At 48.8% G+C, this 27,754-nt stretch overlaps 1 protein-coding gene across 31 annotated transcripts in view; it reads right to left on the bottom strand.

The window, feature by feature from the left end:
• CACNA1C (calcium voltage-gated channel subunit alpha1 C) overlaps nucleotides 1-27,754 on the bottom strand; it is a 740,475-nt gene that overhangs the window by 139,029 nt on the left and 573,692 nt on the right. For all 31 annotated transcript variants that reach the window (NM_001136522.1, XM_089303273.1, XM_089303272.1 and 28 more), the window contains exon 9: nucleotides 26,508-26,680. In NM_001136522.1, the coding sequence (NP_001129994.1) occupies nucleotides 26,508-26,680 (173 nt within the window). The remainder of the gene's footprint in view (nucleotides 1-26,507; nucleotides 26,681-27,754) is intronic.

Raw genomic sequence — 27,754 nt, 5'->3', positions numbered from 1 at the left:
TCTTTAAAAGTGATTAAATTAAAATGAAATAATGAGAGTGGGCTCTAATCCCACTTGACTGTTGTTCCTATTGAGAAGAAGAAATGTGGACACAAAGATATAAAGAGGGAAGATCAAGTGAAGACATAAGCAGAAGATGGGCACCTACAACCAAGGAGAGAGACCTGGAACTCATCCCTCCCTCACGGCCCTCATAAAGAACCACCTGGCTTCTAGCCTCTAGAGGTGTGGAAATCAATTTACATCAGTTCAGTCACTTGGTCTGTAGCAGTTCCCACTGACTACAACATTTTGTCTTCTCTGATTTTCCAGTGCTTTCTGCACAAACTCTCCAACCAAGTCAGGTGGCCCCCTGCGTGTGTCATATTTGAATCTCTGGGGTTTTGTATACATGGCATCATGGATCATGCCCTCTCTGTGGACTGCTTGTCCACTTGCAGGGTTAGCAAATATGGTCAAACTCTGAGATAAGTAGGCAGAGGAGGAAGTTGAGACTCCAGTACATGAATTTCATGGGGAATATAATTCAACACACAATGCATAGCAGAGAACCAAATAGAGCCAGCTATCTGTTTTGTGAATAAAGTTTTATTGGAACACAACCATGCTCATTTGGTTAAGCAGCATCTATGGCCACTTTGCTAAAATAGCAGCAAAGACAAAGAGTTGCTGGAGAGACTCAGTGTTGTCTGCAGAGCCTAAAATATGTACGGGCCTAAAGAGCCTGCTGACCTGGATCTGTTCAAATTTCACCCATTCCTGGAGGCCCAGTTCTAGTCTGGTGGTTCCCAGGACCACCCAAGCCTCCTGTGAGTACCTAGAACCTTCGGGTGTGTGGGGATTCTAATTAAAATTATTGGGATTCAGGTTTCAGTTCCACCTTTCCTAACTGTGTCATTCTGAGTAAGTAATTCAACTTTTCTGAGCTCAGCACTCTGCATCTGTAACAAGGACACATTATTATTTATTTCAAGAGCTCCTGGTGAGGATTAAGTGAAATAACACTGCAAAATAACTCTGCAAAATGGTAAATGCCATAAATATTTGTGTCTATTACGAACTAATTTTGATGTTTTCCTGCTAGTTTGTTGTTATTTCACAAGTGTTAGGTTTGTCTCCGACTAAATAGAGCTTTCTCAAAGGCCAGAGACTCCATCTTGGAATTCTCTGGACTCCGCTTTTGATCCTAGTGGTACTGGATACAGAACTATGGTAAGCACACTTCCTATCTTCTAACGTGGTCTGAAGGTACCTCCGTGCTGGACTTTGTCCTGCTCCATTCTTCTCATTGTGCTCTGTTACAGGGGCTGCCTCCGTAAGCTCTATCAGTGTATTCTCCTTTCCTGGGGTGGGCCAGTGGGAGGCACTGGTGGTTCTGAGAAGGGTGAGGATGGGAATATGCTCCAGGCTCTGCTTGCAGTGTCAGGCTACACTGGCTGTGGAAGGCCACAGGTCTGGCCACATGACCCTATCTGCATAGCTACTCTCTCTGACTCTGCTACCTGCTCCCTCACTTTGTCCCTTCGCCATCCTTGCTGGCTTCCTTAAACCCTGCCTGTAACTTTTAGTAAACTCTCTGTAAATCATCTGGTTTAAGAGAACCCTGTTTTCTGTGGGGACCCTGACTGATACACCTCTATTGTGGGGATAAGGTAGATACTGTTTTCCTTACTGACAGGTGAAAGGGTTGACCTCCAAAGTTGAAGTTAGTTCCCAAAGAAAAAGCTGGTAAATGGCACAGAATGACTGGTCTTGAGCCCGGCCACGGTCAGGTGACCTCTGGAATAACTGTGCTCATGCCTGTATCTGCATGTTGAATTACTGTTAAGAACTGTGATGCAGGTTTGATGTTAGGATTGCTTTAGCCCTATGGAGAACGGAACAGAACATTCCAGTCATGGAGACTGCCCCAAGAGGCTCTTTTGGGAGGAACAAGGGTGCATTCCATCTGACTTAATTACCTCTTGCAGAAAAAAAAAGTGACGTGGACAGTTATTTCTTCTATAGTTTGATAGATAAGCACCTGATCACATACAGCCTTTAATGGGGGAAGGAGTTCTTCATAGCTCTGTGTCTAACCGAGTCTGAGGCATCCCCTCAGTACTGTGAGTACACAAAACACCAAAGACAGCCCTTGCTCGGCCCTGAAACCAAGTAGCTTTGAGAGTCCACGTGGTAATGCTGGGTCTCACTTTCTCCATCTTGTGCATGGGTAAACGGAACTACATGAGCAGCTGCAGGTCTCTTCTAAGGGAAAGAAAGTGAGGGGTGGGATAAGAGAAAAGCAGATTGTAGGGGGAAGGGAAAGAGGCAGCAGGAGAGAAAGGAGAGAACGCAAGGTAGTCTGCAGGCACTGCAGCCCGCCTGAGCTGAGAGGGGCCGCCAGCTTCCAGAACCTTCTCAGCAACTTCCTGCCAGCCCAGCCCAGCTTGGCTTCCTCCACATGAGCAATTAAACTCTGGTTGATTTCAAGCCATCAGAAAATAAATATGAAACAGGATTAAATATTAAGAAGCCATACAAAGTGGCCTTATTAAAAAAACACAATATAAGCATGATGTGGCACCCTAATAATTATTATTATAGCAATAAACTAGGAGGAAGCAGAAATACCTGTCCTTGATCTGCAGCCATAACCCAGAGAAGAAAACCAGGGTCGTTGCCATCTCAGCAGGCCATAAACATCCAGCGCTCCCAAGCAGAAAATTTCTCTCCATTATGACGGTGGAGTCAGGCCACCTAGGTTACTCCCGGGAGAGTGAGAGTCCCAGCAGGGGCAGGAGGAGGCAGGAGAGGGAGCTCCGCTGAGGCAGAGTCTGAACTTTGGCCTTTCCTGCTCACCCCTCCATGAGGGCTGACAGGGCAGCGTGGAGCTCTCTTGGGCCCTTGGTGGCTTTGGGATAAAACACAGGAAGGGTGGGACGCCCCAGAGGGAAGACCCAGATCCCCTGTAGCCTTTAGGGAAGGGATGGAGATCTTCTAGACATGGAAGACAGTAGCCTCGCTGTAAAGCTCCTTTGGAAAAGCCATCCTTTTAAGTAAAAATTCGCTTAGGTTTTCCTGGTTCCTAGATGGTCACCCATGTGCTATGCTATGAGATGGAGATTTGTTCCACTCATCTGTCTCCACTCCAGACCAGTGCCATCTCATGGTCGTTCCCACATTGCAAGGCATTGTCCTCTCACAGGGCATAACAGCAAAGTGAGTCATTTCTATCTTAACATCATGGGGCCAGCGTTGTGGCATAGTAGGTTAAGTATCTGCATGCGGAACTGACATCCCATATGGACACTGGTTCAAATCCCAGCTGTTCCACTTATGATCCAACTTCCTGCTGATGACCTGGGAAAGCAGTAGAAGATGGCTCAAGTACTTTGGCCCCTGCACCCAGGTGAGAGACCTGGAAAAAGCTCCTGGCTCCTGGCTTTGGATTGGCTCAGCAATGGCCATTGAGGCCATTTGGGGAGTGAACCCTCATATGGAAGACCTCTCTCTGTATCTCCCTTTTTCTATCTGTAACTATGTCTCTCAAGTAAATAAATAAATCTTAAAAAAAAAAAAAGAAGCATCTTTTTTTACCACTTAGTCTATGTGAGCTACTCTTTCATGCACTTTACATACAGAAACTGATTGAACTTTATGAGGGAGGTATTGCATGTTCCCATTTTACAGAAAATTAAGTCATTTATTCAAAGCAAGCAGTTATGATCCAGGATTTGCACTCACACAGATCTGACGCTGAATCCGTGCTCTTAGCTGCCATATGTGAGGGATAATTCTCCAACACCCTAAGCAGACAGGCAGCCAGTCCTGGGGATGAGCTGGGTCACTAAGAGGAGCAGCAGGGCTTGAAGTACAGGTGGAGGTGCTGGCAGAGGCTGCCTGCTGTATATCCCAGCCCAGAAGGCGAAGGCAGTAAGCAGAACAGTGTATTGCGGCCCATGGTCTCTGGAGCACATGGGAGCTGGGTGCCCTGGGGCACGTTACTTGTTCCTCTGGGAATGGAGATCTCTGTGGGACCTGCACTGTACAGTCAGAAGGGGTATTCACAGTGAGACAGCCTTTCCTTTACAGCTAGCACTGCCAAAGTCCAGAGAGGGCCAGTGACTTGCTGGGGTCACACAGTGAGGGGAGAGGTAGTGTTCTGCACCTCCCTCCACCTCTCTCACCTGCCTGGACAGAAAGGCACCCAGCTGAACACAGGCCCCGGATCCCTCTCCTGTCCAGTATTCACGTGCTCCTCTGTGGACAAGCTGTGAACTCTGCACCCTGTTCTTTGCTGTTCACAACAGCTAGAGAGAACTCATGGCCCTCATTTTCTCTCTTCCTCTTCCTGGCTTTCCGCTGCATGAGACAATCTCGACCCAGGGCAGACTCCCTGCAAGGAGGCTGCACAGGGCACCAGCACTACCTTGAAGGACCACGGCGGGGGGGCTGGCTTGAGCAAGCAGCAATACTTCTTCAGAAGGGTCTCAGGCTTGTCGCCCCTTCCTGCAGGCAAGGAAGCCGCTGCCTTACATCTTGAAGCTGCCTCTGTTAACAGTGCTTATGCGAGTGAGTCATTGTAGCTACAACCCCATGGTGCCGCTTCTGCTCTAGGATCTCACCAGGGAGTTCACGGGCAGCTGCCCGAGTGCGAATCCACTGCCCCCTTCTGCAGGGGCCCTCACTCCCATTCAACCACCTGCCCCCCTCTGCCTGCCCACTGCTTGCCATTGTTCTTTTGCTCCCCTTTGGCCCTGTGTGCCGAGTCCTTGCTGTGAATAAATGACAACGTCCCCTGAGAGGCCACTCAGCAGGACGGTGTCATGCATCTCCAGGGCCACCGCTAAGTGCCAAGAGCCAGGAAGGTACAGCTGCCCTCTCCCCCGAGGCAGGCCCCACCGGGTGAGAGGCTCAGTGGCAAGCACCAGGTTTGGGGGCGGGGGGCATGCATGCTCCGGGGCTCACAGAGAACAGTTGAAGGAACCAGAAGGGCTCCACTTATAACAATCAGGTTAGGCAACTTCAGCTCTGTCTCATGTATCTGAAGCCTTGTCTTGCAGGAGGAAGACACTGCTTGCCCAGAGTAGCTCCACAAGGACTATGCACCAAAGGACGAGAACTGGAGAGAGACAGAAATGCTTCCCAAGCAGCCTGAGCACCTTCGCAGACCGGGAGGTGCTCGTCAGCTGGCGTTTCCAAGGCAAGGCTCGCGAAGAATTTGCTGGCAGCTTTGCGAGATGGCTACGACCTTCACTGCCTTTGAACAAGTAAGTTGAGCTTCACAGGAGAGGGCTGCTGTGAGGTGACGGCATGCCAAGTTGCTGATGCTGGCGAGGGGCCCCCGGAGGGGACTCCAGACAAGCAGAGAAGGGGTGGGTGGAGCTGGGGGGCCCACACCTCATTCTCCCATGGGCTGGAGGAGTCTTGCTCAGCTTCATGTTACCCATCAGCCCACGCCTGTCCCTTACCACACACAGTCCTGGCCTGTAACTTCTGCTAAGGCCCTCGGGAACATGGGCTCACTCTGGCAAGCAAACTCCAGGCGAGTTTCTGCTCAGCCTTCGTCCTCCAGGGCAGGGGCGCGCCTGACTCTGTGGCCCTAGAACACGCCCTCCACAGGCCAGCTTGGACAGCATCTGGACGAGGGCCTGATGCACACAGGAAGCCAGCAGGGGATGGTGGGTCTTGCCCTGCTGCCTCCATCTTGCACTCCCCAGGCTCGCCACACATGTGGGCCCATCTTACCCCCCAGCCCTCCCTCCCTATGCAGGGTCCCAGAACGCCTTTTGCACCAAGTGGTCAGCATTGAACTCTATAACGCAGGACTCACTTACAAGGCTACTTCAAAAAGTTTGTGGGAAAACGGAATCAAAGACAAGGTTATTTAGGTGCAAAAGAAAAAGCTTTTGAAAGCCATGCATGGTTTTTGTCATAATATGCAGTTTCCAGGAACTTTTTGAAGATCCACTCTAACACATTCTTTTTCTGCACATTAGAACAGCGTGCAGCCGCGTGTGCTGTGAAAGCAGGTGCCTGCTCACAACAGCCAGAGCAGACAGGAAGGGACGGCATCTTCTCCACAGCTGCAGATGAGGAAAGTGAGGCTTTGGAGGAATGGAGCTGGGAGCAAGGAGGGGGTGCCGGGCCTCTCTGCCCTCAGCCCCTTGCTGTTTCCCCAGCCACCCACGCCCTATGCAGCTGCTGATGAAGGGCACAGAGGACTTAAGGCCTCCCTAGCCCCATCTCTCTGCTGGCTTCAGTGCTACTGCCCTGCTCTCTCGGGCACCTGTGGTCACACCAAGCTGATCTGCCTGGGAAGCTGGAGGGCGACGGGCTCCCAGCTGGGAGCCTGATCTCTAACTTCCGCTGCAGTCCCCAGAGGCACTCCGTACACAGTGGCTGGTCCTGCAGCTCACATCTAATTCTGCTTTCTTTCATTTTTCCTCCTCCTCTGTTGCAGAAGGGGAGCTAGGAAGGAGGGCCACCAGGACAGGGGCCAGAGACACCACTGTTTCATTCATTCCGTTTCTTTGTAGCCGGGTCTAGAACACACACACTGGGCCACCCACCACGAGCTCTGTCCTCCCTCTGATGCTATTTTGGGAAATGGCCATGTTACCGCCACTGGTGGGCAGCGGGTACTCCCACCCCCACAGCAGCTGGGGTGACTCCAAGCCGAGCAGGGAGAAAGAGAACGCAGCGCCACGCCAGCTCTGTTTTTGCGTGGGCAGTGTCACTTTCCTTATTGTGCTGATCAGCCCAGAGCCTTCCTCCCCACACCGAATCTGAATCAAAGGATCCTTCAGCCTCCGTGCCTCTGTCTCCGTGCTGGTCTCAGAGCTCCTTGAGGATTTCTCGGGAGAGCTGGGCTTGCTGGAGAGGCTGACTTTCTTCCTTTAGAAGCAAAAGGTGGTTTTTGAAACCTAGAGAACAGGAGCCGCTGTCTTCAACAGCAAAAGACCTGGGGCCTGGCAGGAGGGAGGAATGCTAATGATCCTGAAGCCTGCTTTCAGTGGGAGCCCGCTGACCTTGGGCTCCCAGGGGCCCCGCTGCCTGGGGCACACCGCTACCTCCCTGTCACCTCCCTCCATCTCAGCCTCCCATTCTATGAGGATCCACACCACAGGTTCAGTGGCCTGGGAAACGGAGAGGGAAGAACAGGAAAACAGAGGTTCCGGTGCTTGGACAGAGTCTTGGCTGTGGTGGTTGGGCTACAGAAAGGCCCTTCCTATAGGTGTGGGTTGTGTTCACTGTGTGATGTGCAGGTGTTGGCAGGACAACGGCTGGGGCGAGGGGGCCTTGGGCAGGGTCAAGTCACTCTATTGCTTTGCAGGAGTCTTGACTATCTGGGCAGTCAGCTGAACAGGTTTGAAGATGGAATCTGTCTGTCTTGGGGAAAGTGGAAAGGAGACAGTGGCCAAGTCTGGATCCTAACATTACGGTGGGGGTGCAATGGGAGTGACCTAGCATGGGTATCAGCCCTGGGGAGAGGGGAGGCGGGCTGCATTCATGCAGGGTTCAAAGCAGGCAGAGAGGTCTCCTAGCAACTGTATGTGGCAGAGGCAGGAGTCCAAAGTTCTAGTCTCCTCCTTAACATGGGCCCATTGACTGGGAAGGCACATTGTCTGACTGGCTTAGTGCTTCCTGCCTAAGGTCACAGGTAGGAACAAGAGACAAGAAGTGGGGCACAACCTACAAAGCATGTCCCATAGTGGAAACATAAGGCAGGAGGGAGGGCAAAGACAGAAAAGCGATTAGCATAATTAACCATGTAAGGATAATTAACAGCACCCTTGGGAGGACGGGGTTGCACCCATGACACCTCAGACCAGAGTGTGGACCTTAAACAGCTGCAGGTGTCAACTCAAAAGAAGGGAGGATTTTTCCAACAATTAGTTGCACAAAAATGGAAGGGGTTTCTTGTGACCTGGTAAGCGTTACCTCCATGCATTTGAGAAAGGAGTGGGTGAGACTCCATACTAGAGACATTGCAGAGGAGATTTGAGCATGGATGGGGATGTGGAGGGGGAAGAGAGAGTCTTCTGCACCCCCTCCCACCCCCTCCAGCACTGAGATTTCAAGGCAAAGACAAAGTTGTCAGGATACTGGCTCTAGATGGATCATGGAGAAAGAGGTTGCTGCCGGATGTCCGAAGTTCTTAGGTAGCCAGCACTTCCTCTTTAGGGACACCTGCTGCCTGGTGATATAGGGAGAACGGCTACGTGCAGAGTGAAAGCATCCTCCTCTTCCTGGGCCAGCCCCTGGCAGTGCTGGAACACGGGACTCCAAAAGAAAGGGACCAAGTGAGTGTCAAGGGGACTGGAATAGTCAAGGACTTCTAGACAACTGGAGGTTTTTTGGCTATTACTGCTACACAGGAAATGGAGGCCCAGAGTGGGAAAGGCTGTCTCAGGCCAAAGAACTGGTTAGTACCAGAGCCAGTACAGCAACCAGGTCTCCTGACTTCCTTTCTACCACTTCTTTCCTCTCCGTTCCTTCTTCCTATCAGCAGGCTTGTTATCGTGGGGGTCTACCGGGATACCTTTGGGTGGGTGCTGGAGTCAGACAGGGGGTGCCTGGGTGTGAGCCTACACAAGCTTCCCATTGGCCACCTGGCCTTGGGTAAATGAACTGAACTTCATCTTTCTTGTCTGCAAATGGTAATGCTGAGGATTAAAGATAACACAGGTGAGCAGAGGGGCTGAGTAAATGGTAGCTCTGGTTCAGGATATTCAATAACAATTCTCTGTGTGTGTGTGAAGCGCTCTTGTGTATATTCCTTGGGGAATGTATAAGCCAAGTGCAGATCAGGGAGAAGACGACTCAGGGAGGATCACTTACTTTGCATCTCAAAGGTCATTTGGAGACTGAACACTAATTGGTGATGACGCGCGTGTTTGCAGGGCCAGTGCCCACGGATGGCTGCAGTGAACCATGTTCCCCCGGGGCCCATCAGCCTCCCAGATGGGTTCATCACTGTTGTCATTCTTATTATGGAATATTCATGAAGTTCCTACTGTGTGCCAACAGCAGCTCACCTACCACATGGCCCCTGCCCTGGAAATGCGAACAGCTTGTGAGAAGGCAGTTCGTCAGACTCTCCCATGATGACGAATCAGGAAAAAATGTTTAAGCACAACCTGCAAGACAGTTGTCTTCACCTCCCTTTTGAACCTCTTGAATTAAATGAAACCACGGCCCTGCCAGAGACGGTGTTCTGTCCTTTTGACTGGCTTTCTGCCACATCATAGAAGGCTGCTGCTTGTGACAACAATTTGGGCACCCCAGTGGCCCAGCTGGCCTCCCTCAGGCTTCTCCGTAGAGCCCAGATGAAGTCTTCAGGGTGATCAGTGCTGCAGAGTTCAGCGGGTTAGCTGGGAAGTGTTTTGCTTCTACGAGCCAGTGACACCAGTAAGAGAGCAATGTGGGGCCTCAGCTCCAGTTTGGTTTTAAATAGATTTTGGTCTAAACGTATTTTTTTTAATATGCAACAATTGGGTTAGTCTAATGACAAATGCCATCCTCTACCATGGCCAGAGCAACATGCCATTTCCATTAGGAGTAATGTTTCCTGGCCAGATTAAAGCATGGAAAATAATTTTTGGTCATCAACAATTCCCTTCAGTTTCACTGATCTGATTATACTTAGCAACGGAAAGAAGAATTTACAAATTAGATGCTGTTCTCTATTTATTACCAAAATGGTTGCTTTCCACTACATCCAGGAGATACAGTTGAGATCTTATTAAGTCTCAGCTTGTGATAACATTGACTCCATAAATCTCCAGCACAGCCAGTGAATGAAGCAAGCGTTGCGCTGAAGGCCACATAGTGAAGAAAATCAAGTCTCTGCCCTCTTTGCAGGGGACTGACCTTTCCAAGCCTCAAACACAGCCTACTTTCTGGTCCTCAAGAAACAACCTGGAACATATTGCTGGCTGTCTTGTAACCACTTCCTGTTACTCTCAGCTGGTTAGCTGGCCTTCTTCAGATAGAATAAAAGAAGGATTATTTCCAACACCTCTTATTTAAAGAAGAAATGGGAAAAGAGGTGCATACATAAAGCAAATCATCATGGAATAGTCCTGTCTTCCTTGAAATTAAAATGTTAATAAACAAGAAATGGCAGATGAAAAATTAATGTGTGTGTCTAGCTCATTATATACACTCTGTTGGACCAGATCTAGCCCAGTCTGGTTTTAAATATGACATAGTGACAAAGAAGGCACAAGTCATCTGTCCCCAGAAGCAGAACCCTAAGACTTTCCAAGTCAAGTCTGTACTACTTTTGCCCAATTTCTCACCGCTTAGGCAACTAACATTCATTGACTGCCTCTGCACCAGGCTCAGTTGGTGTTGGGAAAATAAAGTTCCCCACCCTTAAGAAAGTAAAACTCAGCAGCTAGTCTGAGAGAGATCAACCTGTAGACACAGTTGATGGCTTACAGTAAGCATGATTATGCAGGTATGGAATGGGGATTTGGGGAGCACAAAAGAGGGAGACTCTTCCAGGGAAGAGGGGGTGGGGAAGGCAGGCAAGGCAGAGAGGGAGGAGATGGCTGAGCTCATTTTGAAGTACATACAGTAGATGGTGGGGCACGACTTTCTATACAGAAAGAGCAGGGTGTACACAAGCGTGCAATGGATCTTTGGAGTCAAGACTTGGCTTTCAGGGTACAGGCGATCTTGTAGGAGACCCAGCGCAATTCCAGGGGTCTAGGGACTGCAGCATTCAAGAATCACCTAAATTCCTCTGGGGTCTGATGGACTGGAACATTCCAGGTTTGGCGTATACTCCTAGGGCTAAAACTCATGCATGTCAACTCAGGACTACAGAAACAGCTGTCTGATCTGACCCCCTGATCTCACAGACAAGGCAGCTGGGAAAGGCAAATCGCCAATTGGTTATTGAAGTCAGGTTGTCTGTAGGCTCCTGAAGTTCCACTACAACACTCATGCATCTTGTAAGGAGAGAAAGATGAGAGCCATTTATCTCGTAGTGCTGTACTCTCAACTCATCTCATCAAGGGGTATGACTTAATGGATTAATATAATTAATTAAGGGATTGTGGAGATTATAATTAATGGAAATGATTTTCGAGAAGAACCTCTGCAGTTTTGACAGAGGCTTAGTTCCTTCTTGCTGACAACCTGGGCATTCTGCCTGATCGTGAGGGACAGACTGCCATAACCTCCTACTCAATGTAGCAGGGCTGAGTGATCTGTGTGCCAAGGCGCTTGGGGGCCCCTCTCATACTGGGCACCTCTCATGGCAGCCCAGTGCTCTCCCCTCAGGGACAGTAGAGATCTTTTCTTCAGCCTCTGAGATATCACGCCCAAGCCTCAGCTCACTGCTGGACACAGCTGATCTTAGCAAATATTAATAAGCACAGTGAGATCATAATTGTGAGATCTCCTGACTACAAAGGGTCCTCCGTTTCTTCTGGCCCCCATGTCGGGTCTGTGTGAGCCTGTGTCAGTACGTGTGTGGGTACACTTGCATTTTGTTATTTCCAGGGAATTCTGTTAACATAACTGGCCTGACATTGGATACCATCATTATATCCCATGAGTCACTGAGATGAGCGATAATGGTTGGGCAGGCTGATTTGAGCTTGGAATAGAGGAGGTAAACAAAGGCTTTTTCCTTTAAAGTCAGCCTGTCAAGCATATAATTGAGGCTTTTCACCTCTTCAGGCAGTCACTGAGAACAGATTTATTCTATCATTTCCAGGCAAGACGCACCGTGCAGTTGTAGTAATTCTTTCACACCTCTGGCCTATGGTTTTGTCTTCTCTTGATCTCTAATCTTGGGATGCTGTGTCCCTGTGAACCAGGCACTCACTCAAGTCCCCAGAATAAAGCACAGGGTATGTCAGTTAAAACCAATCTTAGGCCAGGCAAGCAATTTTTAAAATCTGATTTAGGGAGCAGCAAAGGTGCCTCTGTCTAGACAATAAAAAAATGTTAATATCCTTCCTTATTTGTAAAACAAAACAAAACACTGAATAATCTTATCAAAATTTAACTAACTATATTTGTGGAAAGGATAAACCTTTAAACTTCTCTCTCTCTCTCTCTCTTTTTTTTTTTTTTTTTTTTGACAGGCATAGTGGACAGTGAGAGAGAGAGACAGAGAGAAAGGTCTTCCTTTGCCATTGGTTCACCCTCCAATGGCCGCCACGGCCGGCGTGCTGCGGCCGGCGCACCACGCTGATCCGATTGCAGGAGCCAGGTACTTCTCCTGGTCTCCCATGGGGTGCAGGGCCCAAGTACTTGGGCCATCCTCCACTGCACTCCCTGGCCACAGCAGAGAGCTGGCCTGGAAGAGGGGCAACCGGGACAGAATCCGGCGCCCCGACCGGGACTAGAACCCGGTGTGCTGGCGCAGCAAGGCGGAGGATTAGCCTAGTGAGCCAGGGCGCTGGCCTAAACTTCTCTTATCCAATTCATCTACCTACTGGGTCACGCCAGCAGATCATTGCTGGGGTTATATGAACTAAGTCCAAGTTGCAATGACTGTATATGTTTATGACAGAACGAACAGCTAAATCCATCTTTTCTTTCATTTCTTACCTCTTAGGCTATCTGAAAACAGAACAGTAAGTGGAAGAGGACATCTGGTCTACCTTGGTGCTCTCAGCAGAGACTACTCATCTGCCAGCTATATAACTAAAGACTCAGGAACTTCCCTGTCAACATATCTTTTTTTCTCATTCTTTCTTTTGAGGAGGGATGGATGGTTCTGTTGCTGCAGGTGTGAGTCCTGGTGGTGGATCCACATGAGGAGCAGGAGGAGTAAAGCGTATGGCCTTCTTGAGAAAGTCCAACTTCAGGTTCAAAGTCAGATGTTTGGAAACGAAAAAAATTGCCTGCTTTGTTCCAGGAGGGGCTTGCACAGGTCCCATTATGCAACCTTTGAGCATGTGATTTGGAGAAAGTGTTGACACCTGTCTATTTCTAAGAGAGACTGAATTTAAAAGCACCAATCCGATCAGTTGGGAACAAAAAGCCCAGATAATTGTCTTGCTAAATCCCAAGATTAGAGACCAACAGCACTGCCCATCGGTAAAGCACAGCTGGAAGATGTGTGGCTCAGAGAGATAAGGAGATAGGTAGGTGGGTGGATGGATGCATAGATAGATAGATAGATAGATAGATAGATAGATAGATAGATAGATATCCCATCCCTGGTTCAATCCTCCGGTGCCTGCATAAGATGACAGCCAGAATCTAAATTGAGGTCTCCCATGTAGGTGGCAGGAAACCAATTACATGGACCATCACCACTGTTTCCCAGGGTCTGCATTGGTAGGAAGCTGGAATCAGGAGCTGGAAATGGGAGTGGAATACAGGCATTTTGATATGACATGTAGGTGTCCTGACATCTTAACCACTAGGCCAAACACCCACCCCTGCCTCCTGTTCTAAAGAACTTCTTTTATCCCCTCATATCACCCCCTTTATTAAGCAAATTCTGTTGTTTCTGATCAGGCCTCATTCGTATCTCATCAAGTGGCTGCCATACAAAGTGATCACAGTGATTAATGGTCCAGTACCTATAGCAGGCATTACAGTTGTTTAAGAGAACAGAATCTTGCATATGATAGAAGGGCATGACTCTCCTTGGGAACGTGAGCTGCGGGCCTGTGTTTTCCTTCCATGCAAGGCTCCTGAAGGTTGGCATCATCCAAGCCCCATGTTCAGTGTTGCTGTTCACCTTTTTTTCCCCACCAGTCACATGATCATCAGGGCGGGGATTAAATGAGATGGCATTGCTTGGAATTCTAACATATGCACCTTGTAGGGACAGGGGCTGGCTTGTTGGATGTTTATTGTCATGAATAGAAAAGGGGCCTCTGAACAGCGAAGGGCCAAGGGCCATGACAGTGCTTCCACTGTTGAGTGGACAAAACAACTCGTGGGAGGAAGCCCTCAAGGTCATGCCATTGCTGTAACCCCTCCACCAACCTAGCACTGGAAAAGCACAGCTCCTTATACTGGAGACTCCAGGGCAGTGTTCAGAGGCCTGCCAGCCTTGGGACTCTCCTGCTGGGTGTGGGCCTCTTTCCACCACTTTCAGGCCTTCCAGGCCTTTTCTTTGGGTCTCCCCACCTCCAGCCTCTCTCTCCTTCCAACCCATCATTCCCAACCAGTCACACAGTGAACCTTCCAGAGTGAACTTGCCGTTCCTCTGCCTAAATCCCTTCCAAGCCTCCTCTTTATCTGCAGGATAAAGTGTAACTCCGGGGCCCTTATTGGGCCAGGTCTCAGTCTTCCATGCTGGCCTGATCTTTGGCTTCTCCCCTCTGCACCCTGAAGTCACAACAAAACATGCACACTTCCGTTTTGTTTCCTTATGTGTTTTTACAATCTGTTTGTATTTATTTGAAAGAGAGAGACAGTTCTTCCTTTCACTGGTTCACTCCGCCAAATACAAGAAGTAGCTGCAGACGGGCTGGCTGAAGCTAGGATCACAGAACTCAATCCTGCCACTTGAGTGGCAGGAACACAGCTACTTGAGCTACTACCAGCTGCCCCTTCCCCAGGGTGTACATTATCAGGAAACTGGAATCAGAAGTAGAACTGGAATTGAAACCCAGACACTGATGTGACAGGGGGCATCCCAAGCAGTATCTTAATGACTGCCCCACATGCCTGCCCCTCTTGCCTTCTTTTAAAAATTATTTTAGCTGCATTACTTTGCTCACGTAGTCTCCTGAGTTCAGAATGTCCTTTCTCAACCTTTTGTCCATATGACCTGGGACCAATCTGTGGTAGAGACACTGCTAGGAGTCCACTCAGCCCCAGTCCTTTTGTCTCGCTGGGCACTTAGCTACATGCCATTTGCCAGGCACCCTGGGAGGTAGGCAAAACTGGTACCTATGTTCTGGCCAATAGAGCGTGGCAGCAAGTAATACCTGCACTCCTGGACCTGGCTGTTAAGACCTCCAGCATCTTGCTCACCCCCGCTTCAGTTGGCTGGATGCAGAGGACCAGGGCCATGTCACGTGAGGGAAGTGCCCTGAACCCGAAGACAGTGTGCAGTCCAACTCCCCACCCCACACTTCCACTGTTCAAGTGACTGAGATTGGATCTAGGGGGCGCTTGTTTCAACAAGGAGCCTATGCTGACTGCTAGGCCTCTTCAAGCACCACTCTCTGGGGAGACGTCCCCCTCCCACCTTCCTCCAAACGCTCTCCTCTCTGTTTCACTCCAGTATCTTGTTTCACCTTCAAGTCAGGGCAGAGACTGGGTTTTATCCTCCTAGAATTCTGAGTGTGCAGTGGGCACTTAAACATGAATGCACCAATGTCTGCCAAACCCATAGGAGGTGTGAATGTGGCCTGGCAGTGTGTGCCTCCAGGAGGTCCCCCAAACACTCAGTGTCTACTCCTCTGAGGTCCATGACTCCAGCTTCTGCATTCTTTCCTCTGACTCCAGATTCCATGGACCACAAGTCAGCCTCCCACGCCACACAGTCCAATGATGGAAAAACAGTGCGAGCCTAATCTCCCTCCATTACCAATGACATTTTCCACATCAGCAAGTGACCTTCTGACAGATGATACATGTTGGTGTAGTGTGCTTTTCACCTCCTTGTGCAGAAGGGAGGGTGGCTGAGCACTAATGATTGGAGGGAGGAGATCAGAGAGAAATTTAGGAAGATTCATCTCCCGCAATCCCTCTGCTGAGCTACGTTCTGCTCCCATCTGCGTCAATGTTTAAAAAGCACCAGACTTAGGGCCACAGTTGTGGCGTAGCAAGTAAAGGCACCGCCTGCAGTGTTGGCATCCCATATAGGCACCAGTTCAAGATCTGGCTGCTCCACTTCTGATCCAGCGCCCTATTAATGCACCTGGAAAACGGAAGATGGTCCAAGTGCTTGGGCCCCTGCACTCATGTGGGAGATCCAGAAAAAGCTCCTAACTCCTGGCTTTGGCCTAGCCTGACCATTGTGGTCATTTGGGGAGTGAACCAGCAATGGAAGATCCTCTCTCTCTCTCTCTCTCTCTCTCGATCTCCCTCTGTGTGTGTGTGTGTGTGTGTGTGTGTATGTGTATGTGCATTTTTCTCTCTCTGTGTAACTCTGACTTTCAAATAAATATTTAAAAAAATTTTTTGTTCTACTTAATACTATTGATTGAACTCTGTAATTAACACACAATTATTCTTAGGTGTTTAAATTTAACTGAAAAGTGATCCCTGTTAAATATAAGAGTGGGAATAAGAGACAGAAGAGATGTACAATTTGGGACATGCTCAAGCTGACTGGCCCCAAATGGTAGAGTTAGAAATGTGCCAGGAGGCCAGCGCCGCGGCTCACTAGGCTAATCCTCCGCCTTGTGGCGCCAGCACACCGGGTTCTAGTCCTGGTCGGGGCACAGGATTCTGTCCCGGTTGCCCCTCTTCCAGGCCAGCTCTCTGCTGTGGCCAGGGAGTGCAGTGGAGGATGGCCCAAGTACTTGGGCCCTGCACCCCATGGGAGACCAGGATAAGTACCTGGCTCCTGCCATTGGATCAGCGCGGTGCACCGGCCGCAGCGCGCCGGCCTTGGTGGCCATTGGAGGGTGAACCAACGGCAAAGGAAGACCTTTCTCTCTGTCTCTCTCTCTCTCACTGTCCACTCTGCCTGTCAAAAAAATAAAAAAAAAAAAAAAACAGTATCTTACACTTTATGTTTTTGTGTGGGTGCAAACTGTTGAAATCTTTACTTAATATATACTAAATTGATCTTCTGTATATAAAGATAATTGAAAATGAATCTTGATGTGAATGGAATAGGAAAAGGAGCAGGATATGGGAGGGTTGCGGGTGGGAGGGAAGTTACGGAGGGGAAAAGCCATTGTAATCCATAAGCTGTACTTTGGAAATTTATATTTACTAAATAAAAGTTTAAAAAAAAAAACAGACCCAAATCAAATCACTAAGTGAGCACAGGCAGATCCTTCTGCCAAAAGGTCCCGTGGCTTTGAGGGAGGAGACAAGACTTGTCCAAAGACATCATATATTAGCCTCTTTCTGAGGCTGCCCCTTGTCAAAAGACCCCCTCCTCCTAGGTCCCCCACAGTGTTGAGGCTCCCAGGATGATCAGAGACTCCAAAGTGAAGACTCCATGGCAATGCAGGATCCTGCATCAAGAGACATGCTCTACCACATTCCTTGACTGTACTTGCCAAGGCAGGGATCCCATTCCCGAGCACTCAGGTTGGCCAATGACCTCCTCTAATTGAGTCCAAAGGAGACAGCCAGGCCTTATAACTGGTATGACACCTTCTGAGGCCTACCCAACTGTACGACACAGACCAGTGAACTTTCCCGAGTCTCAGCTTTCCCCTCTACAAAATGGGCTAGTTGTCCCGTAGGAGATGATCTGTGCCTTGCCTACCTTCTGTGAAAGGAGAGGGTATGTCCCCTCTCACGCCTCTGCCCTCTCACCCTGAAGGGCCCACTGGAGGCTGATGGGTGCCCACTACCCAACCTCGGAATCCAAAACCTGGCTCCACATGAGCTACATAACAAGGACTCTACTTCAAAAAGAGAAGGCAGGAGTGAGGAAGGCTGTCCCTCGCTCCACAGACTTCCCAGCTGCCTCTGCTAGTGGCCTCACCATTCTACTTCCTTCCAACCCTTCCTTCTAGGCCCACTTTCTCAACACTGTAGTCCTTTCTGCCCACGTCGTCAAGCACAACACCTTCTCGAGGGCCTACCCGAAGTGTGCCTAAGACGAGACAAAGATGAATTCACCAACTAGGTAAGCGTGTAGGGCTGGCTATAAGACAGAAATTCTCTGCACGCTCTGGACTGCATTTGCCAAGCAGTGCTCTCCATGCTGGGCTGCAAGGCTGGGTGGGAGTCCATGGGGGGCGTATCCTGGCAGGGAGGGGAGACATGCATCGGGGTTCAGAGGCAGGGAAGCTGCAGGGGTGCTGGGAAAAGAAGCAGCTGTCTGATTTGCTGCAGGGAAGCAGGGAGGAAGAAGGTCTAAGCCATTTGGCTGGGGTCACAGCAGAGATACCTGGACCCCCATGACTCTACATGGCAGCCATGGAGGGACTTTGGAGCTTTCAAACAAGGGAATGGCATGGTCATCTCTGGAAATACTAATCTGGCTGCCTGTGGTTTGCATGGGAGGCAAGGCAGTGAGGTAGCTCCTAGTCCAGGCCCCTAGTCAGGTATAGAAAATGGGAAGACAACACGGCAGGGCAACTGATCAGAATGCAGGATCTGCTCACAATGTGGGGGTCACAGATGAAAAGGGAGAGAAGTAAGGAGGAAGAAGAGGGCTTGGCAGCCTGGCTCAGTGAGAAGATGGTGAAGCTGCCGGAGAGAGCAGTGGGCTGGGAATGCCTGGCTTCGGGCTGAAACCTGGCTGGGGGGCAGAGCAAGCCCCGCTCCTGGACTGGAGAAGAGGGCCTTCCAAACCCTCCCTGCCGAGAACTCACAGCCACGCTCAGATGTTCAAGGGTGAACAGCCTGCCTGCCCTACCCCCACCCTGCTGGGAGTGGTGAGGGTGGCTGGCTAGAAAGCCCAGGAATGTAACTCCCACCCACCAGCTTCAAACCTCAGGAGAGGCCCTCGTGGCTCCCTGCTAAGTTCTGGCCCTCAGAAACCATTGTCTGCATGGCACTGGCCCGGCCCCTGCCACACCATGGGCCCTCGACACTGCTGCACATGAACCACAGACCTTAGACCAAGGTCAAGGCAGGCAACTGAAAAGGGTTAAGAGTCCCTCCCCTGGCACCTTTCCAGCTGGTGCTGACCCTCTTCTCCATCACAAATAGAACCATTTGCGCTCTGGAGTTTGCCAGGCTCGTTATTAGGGTTCGGTTTGGGGCATTCCCCTAAAGTCACAGCCCTGTGAGTGCTAGTGTCTGCACTGAGCATGGCAGTTTCTGCTCCCTGCATCCTCCCCACGCGGTCCTGAGCTCCACAGGGATGCAGAGCTTCTTTCTGTCTTGAGGGTGAGCTGTGAACTGGGGGCATCACTCATGTGCCTCCCGAGGGGACAGGTGAACTGACCACTGGGCAGATCTGCTGATCTCATGCCAGCCACAGGCAAGCCACAGAAGGCTCTCGTTCAAACGCTATGTGTTTCCCACCTTGCAACCTTCCAGAAGCACACAACCATCATTCCATGAGAAGACTGGCATGTGGGTTTTGCTTTTGGAAATGCTTGACAGCTCATTGAGACTGGATGGCATGAGTACTGCTCACTGCACACTCACCATGGAGTAGAGGCGGCTCTTCGGCTCCCTGGAGTCAGACAGGACAGTGGTCAAGGCGGATGCACCACCTCTGAAAATGCCCCATCTAGATCACTGACCACCCAAGGAGGGACTGTGCACAACACCAAGTGCTTGGGAACCTACCACTGGGAATCATTACTACCAGAACCACAAGACTCCGTTCAATGGTCTCACCGCAGAGCCCCAGGGTAGAGAAACCCCCACTAACCACCACTGCCTTCAAGGTACAGCATGATCTCCTTTCTTAGGAACTCTGGACACTTCCCACAGCATTTCAACGTTTCTGCCTTGGCCACCAGCCCTCCATGCCTAGTCATTTGTTTTCCAGTGCCACTTCCAAGAATGGAGAGTGACTTAAAGCGACTGAGATGCAAATGTGTTCGCTAAAGGAAATGACTTTGAAAGGAAGTTCATTAACAAACACTGTGAACAGAAGGATGAGCTTACTCAAATCTGGGATAGTCTGAGCATACCTATTCTACCAGCTCAGCTCCAGGTGAAGGACACCTTGCCAGAACTCCATCACAGCTCGCACACACACTTGGGCACACTTGGCTTTTATGTGTTAGAACATTCCCTAGCCCTGGGCTATGGCAAGTACAGTGAGTTTTAGGTAGCCCCGCCAAGGCCCCTCAGAGTAACCTGGCAGACAGGATGCTATGAGCAGTTATAATTCCATAAGACAGGTACAGAATGTGCCCCAGGAATCCTGGGAACATGGAAAGAGAGAGAGTTAGGGAATGCGTTAGCCAGGGATGTGCATGGTGTGGTGGGCAGAGTCCTGTTTGGGACAATTGGAAGACCTGAGTTTCAGTGCTGGCTTCTCTAGCAATTAGTCTAGGTAGTTATTTTCCAACTCGGGCTCCAGTTGGCTCACCTGACCTCAAATGTAACTTCCCAGCACTCAAGTGTGAGGGCTCTGATTAGGACCAGCTGAGACTTCATTGGAGGCAAAGGAGGAATTTCTGGGTTGTATATGAAGGCATCCACCCTCTCTGAGCGGCACAGGGTCAGGGCAGCCCTCCAAAGCATGATGATTTAAGAATGCAAAGGAAGAACCAAGGGAAACAAAAAAGGTAATGTGTTATCTCAAGTAGACTGAGCCAGGTACTTCATGGGATTCAGCTGTAATCACCTAGACATGTGTCAGCCTGGCCATGAGGTAGGCCCAGGATAAATACTGATTGCATGGATTAGCATGCAATAAAAAAAAGATTAAATAACCAAGCATGTGTTCTTGACACATATATAATATAGAGAAGTGAAATTCACTTTACTGCTTGCAAGCCACATGGGGCCCTTTCGTGAGCAACCTGCAGCTCTCACAAGTCCTCAAATTTCTGTATTTTAGTAATGAATTATCCTCGGCTCTGCAGGGTTTTTCAGCAGCCATGTGGCTCTGTTGGTTAATGATGATTGCAAAAGTGGCTCTTGTGAGACATACCAAATACCACTGGTGTAAATATTTAATTCTGCCTATTGAGGTGGAAATGCTGTGTTTTGGTTCCATCGTCTTTCTGTCTCTTATATGTGCAGCCACATAAGTGTCTGTCTTAAACTGCAAGCTTTAGATGGTTAGGACTATATTTAAATTGCCTTAATGACATGAGAGAGATTTCCAAATGAACAGACATGTCATACATGTGTTCTTTCATCCTGAGGAGGAAAAAGAAAGAAGAAATTCCCACTCTGCCCCCTTCCTTATGACTTCTCCCTCTAATGTCTGGCCTTCGAACAGATGCAACATTGGAGCTGGAAAATGGACCTGATCCCTTGAAGCAGTGCGTGGTCGTTGCGCAACAGTGATAGTCTTACAAACGGCACTTTCAAGGAGGACGCTATTGAGCTTGGAGGAGAAGCAGCAGTCATGAGAGTGATGAGACCTCAAATTACCCCAGATTTTACCCCAAGAGAAGAGAGGCATGGAAGCCAAGATCCATGAGGCTGTAGCACTTTGGAAGCTGCACACAGGGCGATGGTGCCTGCGCATGCCCCTTTCTCTTCTGCCTTTTTGGCTCCGAGATGGCTCTTGAGTATCATGTCTTCCTTTCCCAATTGCAGAGGCAAGGCCAAGTACTGACATGCCTGTAGGTGGGGACATAATGAAGGGCTGGGCTCTAGACAGTGTCCTCCTTAAGGTCACGGGTGCCCTGGATTGATAGGAGTCTCCTCTTCTCCCCTTCTGGTCTAGTCATGGCTAAATTCCTCCGATAGCTGGTGCTTAGACCACACTACCAGAACAGAAGGTCCGCAGAGAAACACTCAGTGCCATTGTAGGAAGAATATAGACTCAAGAGACTCACAAAGTCAGACTCTGATTTGCCATCAAGCTTTTGCCCCCCATCATTCCACCAAACAGCCCTCATCAAAGTTCCAGTGACCCCCATGCCACTAAGTCTACTGGCTTCACCTTACCTAACCACTGGCAGCACTGACATCCATTCCTCTGCTTTTCCTCCAAGCTCTCTGGAAATTTTCTAGATCTCTCTGGAGGCTTGTCCCTCATCACCCCAATCCCCAAACATCAGTAGGGCCCCTGGCTCAGTTCTTGGAACTCATCTCATTTCTGTCTACACTCATTTCCTAGTGATTTCACCCAGACAATTGGGTTTAAATATCTTCACTATGTTGTTGACTCCCCAAATTTTAATTCAGTCGCAGATCTCTTCCATTGCCTACTCAGAATCTCAACTTGGGTATCCAATAAGCATTTCAAACTTAAATGTCTGTAATGACTTCCCTGATATTCTTTTTAAAATGTAAATTTATTCATTTTATTTATTTGAAAGCCAGAGCAACAGAAAGTACGAGACAGAGATCTTCCGTTTCTGGTTCACTCCTCAAATGCCTGACACAGCTGGGGCTGGGCAAGGCTGAAGTAAGGAGACAGGAGCTCCATGTGGGTCTCCCAAGTGGGTCAGGAGACAGGAACTCTATCTCGGTCTCCCATGTGGGTGGCATGAACTCAAGTACTTGAGTCATCATCCGTTACCTTACTCCCCAGGAATATTTGCAGAAGGAGTTCGGAAGCAGAGGTAGGACTTGATTCCAGGTACTCTGTTATGGCCCATGGGCCTTCCTGGTGGTGGTTTAACTGGCTGTACCACAACACCCACCCCAACTTTCCTGATACTCTTCTCACAGTCCTCTTTGTACCATTAAAGGGCAATCCCACTGCTACCATTTTTCAGGACAATCGCCCTTGAGTTCCCTTCACTTCTCTGTCCCCCTCTCACATCCCATATCTGATATGTCAGTAAATGACGTCATTCTGAAGTTTTGCCATCACCTCCACAAGATACTATCATCTCCTGAGGCAGTAGCTCCCTAACTAGATCCCTGCTACGCCATTCCACTCCATTCATGGCAGCCAGGATCCTACTAAATGCATGCAGATCATGTTCCTTCTCTGCATAAAACCCCCAAAGGCTACTTTATTCACTCCCAGCCAAGTTCTCAGAGCAAAAGTTACATGATTATATTCCGGTTCCCTTGGACCTCATCTACCACTCCCCACCATGTTCCCCACCATACAGCTGCATTAGTTTCCTCTCTGTTCCTTGGACACATCTGCCATGCTCCCACCTTGAGACGCTTGTGTTGGCCTCCCTTCTGCTCGCATTGCTCCTTTCCCAAATATCTCTATGGCTCCTCTCCTTATCGTCTCCAAGTTTTCATTCAATTGCCACCTCCCCAGCGGGCTCTTCCCCGGGGGCTACCAGATCTAAAATTACAACCTCTCAACACTTCTGTGCCCCTAGCACTCTTTCACCTTTCTCCAGGGTACTTATCACTCTTCAACACATTATTTAAATTTATTTTCTGTCTCCCCGGAGGATAGAAATTCCACAGGGGCAAGGATCTCTGACTACAATTTTTTTTGGCTATATCACTGGTGTCTAGAACTGTGCCTGGCAGGAACAGCCTTCTATTTGTGAATGAATAGAGGGAGAGACGGGGCGGGGGGGGGGGGGCAGGATGGATAGATGGATGGACTGGAATATATGGTTGTTCATAATTTGATGGCCATTTTATGTACTGTATTTAAGGAAATGCCTCCCAATCATGTGCTTTGGTTGGCTATCTTCCCAAGTCCTGTCTCTTCTACTTCCACAGTGGCTCTTGTAGCTTTTCCTAGGAAAGTTGAATAATTGGGCTCCCATTAGCTGTGCTCAGCCACCATGTAAGACGTGACACTGAGTCTTGCCTGCACAGCAGCCACCTCTGTCTGGTGAGTGCCATACACCAGGGGCACCGGGTGTGTGAGGAGAGGGAGGACACTCCAGGTAAAAGCAGAGTCACCAGAACCACAGGCGGAATGATTATGCTTTTTTTCCTTCTTAAAATACTAGCTAGTTTTTGAGCTGACCGGAATTGGAAAATATATCATCCCATTACTTAGAAATACACCACCATTCAAAGATTTCAAAGACCAGACTCCTGTACCACTGGAAACACATCTCCCCATAGCAGCACTCCCCCCTGATTTGTGTCAAAGGGCCAACTATGAAGCTCTAAAGATAAGTTGCCAAGCCACAGACTTGACTTTTCTACAAGTCTATCAGGGCACAACTCCTTAGTTACTAAGTCACATCAACTCTACTTTTAGTGGGATGTATGTGAAAGACAACCCTTTCAACTCTTTTCCTGGCTCCACCCCTAGGTTTCTCACATTCTGTTTCATTGCATGTATCTATCTGACTCTCTACCCTCTGATTTTTTTAGATGGTCAACCCATTTCCCCATGTCCCTGCAACTGTTCAACCAGCATTTCCACTAATGAAGGAACCAGGTTCCCATTCCAGGCCTCTTAGGACAAGGCTGGCCAAGGACAAAAATGGATCCACAAGGCTCCTCCAGCCATGAGGAAGCCACACAAGCAGGGAGGAGCAGAAGACTCCAGAGTCACATTTTGTCCCTAACTGGACTTATGACAGTCTTGGCAGAAACTGACTTTTGATTGTGGTAGGCAGTTCACTATACTCTTCTCAAAGCTTGGCCAGAAATCTGGGTAGAGGAGCCCTGTCAGTGTGATGGCCCCAGCAGCCAAGATGGTGCACCATGCTGGAAAGTCTCCTTGGAATTTACTCAGCGCATGGCAAGATGGAGAAACAGCACACTTCCCCCTTGGAAGCTCTTACTGTAGGCAGAGAGTAGAATAATGATGTGTCTCCCCGGATCGTGACTGGCTGCTAAGCAAGTGGTGGGTAGCACACATTTGAAATAGCACATGCAGAAAAAATGCTCATTGCCATTAATCACGAGCCAGAGGCCCCATTCTGACTTAAGCTAGAGCAAGGAGCTAAGATACCGATCCCTACGTTGTAGAGATAAGCCTCTGTGCAGCTCACAGGCCAATTTATCTATTTACTATACCACTCAGTGCCACCAACTAATCAACTGATCTGCAGTTCCATCCACAGCACAATAGAAGCTGTCAGGCATTTTCCCAGAAAGACCCTCAATGGCATCATTTCTCATTGTTCTAATCCATCAAAGGCCCCATTTTCCAACTTGCAAAACTACTTAGCAAAGCATGAAGGCCTCCTTGGGTTATTAAATTATGTTGTTACCAGTCCTTTGCCATTCATGTGCTTTAATTCTGTATTTGTACCTAGAGCATAGTTATCAGAAAGGGAGTAACTGATAGATTTATTAAATCAATCACTGAAATGAGGGAGCAGAGATTCTGCATGCTGTTAGCATCTTTGGTTGTCTCCCCATCTTCCTCCAGCTACCCCTTCTCTTAGTGTGTATATTAGCCTCTCTCTCTCTCTCTATCTCTCTCTCTCTCTCTCTCTCTCTCTCTCTCTCCTAGGAAAGGCTCCTGGCTTCCTATCTTTACTTGCATGCCTACATATAGTGCATGTCCTAATCAGCCCTTTACCTGTTTGGTGCCTTGACTTTTCTGGATGCTCAGTGTTTAAGAACCTGTTCCTAAACTAGGCTGGACAGAAATGCTCCCATCCAAATATTAAAATGAATGGGAAGGTATTGCATATAGAAGACAGAGCAAAGGGTATGATTAAAGTCACAGAAATCAAGTCCAAATGATACAAAGTATAATCAGAGCTGGCCCAGTGGTTCTCAAATTAGCCACACATCAGAGTCACTTGGAGGAATTATTAAAACAGACTCCTGGGGTATGCACTGTGGTACAACAGGTTAGGCTACTGCTTGGTACACCTGTGTCCCATATTGGGGTGTGTGATTGGAGTCCCATGTATTCCATATTTCTGATGCAGCTTTCTGTTAATGTGCCTGGAAGGCGGTATTTTATGGCCCAAGTACTTGGGTTCCTGCTACCCATGTGGGAGACCCTGATGGAGATCCTGGCTCTTGACTTTGGCATGGCCCAGACCTGGCTGCTGTGGGCATTTGGAGAGTGATTCGGCATACAGAAAATCTATTTCTCCCTTTCTCTCTCTTTTCTTCTCTAACTCTGCCTTTAAAATAGATAAATAAATCTTAACATACACACACATGCACGCGTGCACACACACACACATTCACATTGCTGGGCCTCGTTCCAGAGATCCTGAGTGAGGGGGGCCCCAGGTGATGCTGATATTGCTGGTCCAGGGACCAGTTTGAAAATCACTGGGCTAATCTGATATGAGCCTCAATTTCCATGATTCAACATGATTAATACGCTGGTGAGTCAATAGCATCTGTCCCTCTCCTGTCTATTCCAGCAATAGCCTATCCAGCCACCAGCCTAATAAAACATCAGAAGAAGAGGTTAGGCTCCTTCTCTGTCATCTTGATTATACTCTGCCAAACTCCTCTGGGCCCCCCATCCTCCCATTTTGTGTCTCCCCAGACCCTTACGTCTAACCTCCCAGAGAGAAACTTTCCACTCCCTTTCCTGTGAGAAACCTCAACACTGCCTAACAGTGTGCTGCTAAGGGTGCTGGCGATTCTGCACAGGTATAAAGTTGTCCACATAGCTGCCTGATAAGAATGTCTCCTTTCCAACAAACCTGGAACCTGGAGGAAGAGGAGGATGTCCGATTCAAAAAAAAAAAAAAAAAAAAAGAATTCACTTCACAATCTCAAGTGTCTTTTAAGGTCAAAGATTCTAAAAGGAGTGACAATAGCAATTATTTCCCATCTGTGACTAATTCCCATGAGTAGCGAATGATTGCAACGAGACAACTGTTACTCCAGGAAGAGAAACCACAGGCTGCAAAGAAAGGTGGTGGTAAGAGTTTCCTGCTGTCTCCTGTCTTTTCCAAAACCCGGCCCAAGGACACAGGATGGGTGCTCACTGTTTCGGGGTTTCTCCTCATCCATGCCTTCATCCTCATTCTCAGGGTCGATGTCTTCTGCCTGAGTGATCCAGTCCAGGTAGCCTTTGAGGTCCTCTTCCAGCTGCTGCTTCTCCCGCAACTTCTGGAAATCTCCCCGAGCTTTGGCCTTCTCCCTCTCTTTGGAAAACTCTCTGGTGAGGCAGAGAGGAGCAGGCAAGGCGGGGGAGCAGAGGAGGGGTCGGGCATAGGAGGAGAGGTGGAGATAAGATGAAAGAAGAGTATTAATTGCTTTGCAGGGAGAAAGGTGCCACACGCCCTGACTTTCCACAGACAGCTTTCTCTGGCCAGCCCAGGTTTTGTTTCTATTCTCAAATAGATGGAGGAGTCACTGAGGGGGACATGGCTGACAAAGGCATGAGGTCCAAGGGCATGACTGAAGACTATTTCCCTTTTTTCTAGGTCATAATCATAGGCTTTGCCTTCTAATAAAAAATGTCCCCCCAAAGACTTCGAAAATTTTTTTTCCAAACAGTAACTAAAAAACCCACAACAGTTATGGACAAGCGGTGTGCCAAAGTCCGCTCCCTCACACAGGGTCCACAGAGCCTAGGGTGCGTGTCACTTGCCGCCTCTGGCCTCAGTGATGTCCTGTTGGCAGCTTGAGATCGGCCATGGTGGGAACGCTTACAGCAGGGAAATGGGCAAATGCTACAAACTGGAGCTTGCTTCCTCTCAGAGACTGGTAACTATTTTGCAGGACCTCACTGATGCAGGAACCAGGAAAGCTCTCACAACCAGAGCGACTCAAGCTCAACCTGCCCTCTTTGCATGCCTGGAGGGATCTCTGAACTAGAGGAGGCTCTTTACCACATGCAGATGAATGAGGATTCCCAGCACAAGAAAATGTCCTGGAGCTGCCCTTTTGGTTAAAAAAAAACCCAATCAGAATCTGAAAATACATAAAATTAAGATGACATCAAAGTTAAATGATGCATTCAGCTTAAAGTAGTAATGCATAGAAATTGGATCTGGTTTCAGATTTGCTAGAAGAGCCCACTGAATGATTTCTAAGAAAATAGTGATTTCTTTTCCATTTTTTATGACTCTCATTTTCTCTCTGATTTCCAACTGCACTTTCTGAGCAAGAAGAGGGCTGGCAGCAAAAGTCAACAACCAACAAGGCTTGTTCTCGATCCAAAGCAAGGCTTTGCCTTTTCTTCTAAAGTAGGTGTATAGCAGTGCTTTTGTCTTTGGAATGGTGTGTG

This window comes from Oryctolagus cuniculus, chromosome 9 (genome assembly GCF_051225735.1).
Source record: "Oryctolagus cuniculus isolate XC-2025 breed Fujian yellow rabbit chromosome 9, ASM5122573v1, whole genome shotgun sequence".
Classification (NCBI taxonomy): Eukaryota; Metazoa; Chordata; class Mammalia; order Lagomorpha; family Leporidae; genus Oryctolagus; species Oryctolagus cuniculus.
The sequence above is the reverse complement of the archived record's forward strand: the minus strand, read 5'-3'. Positions and strand labels throughout refer to the sequence as shown.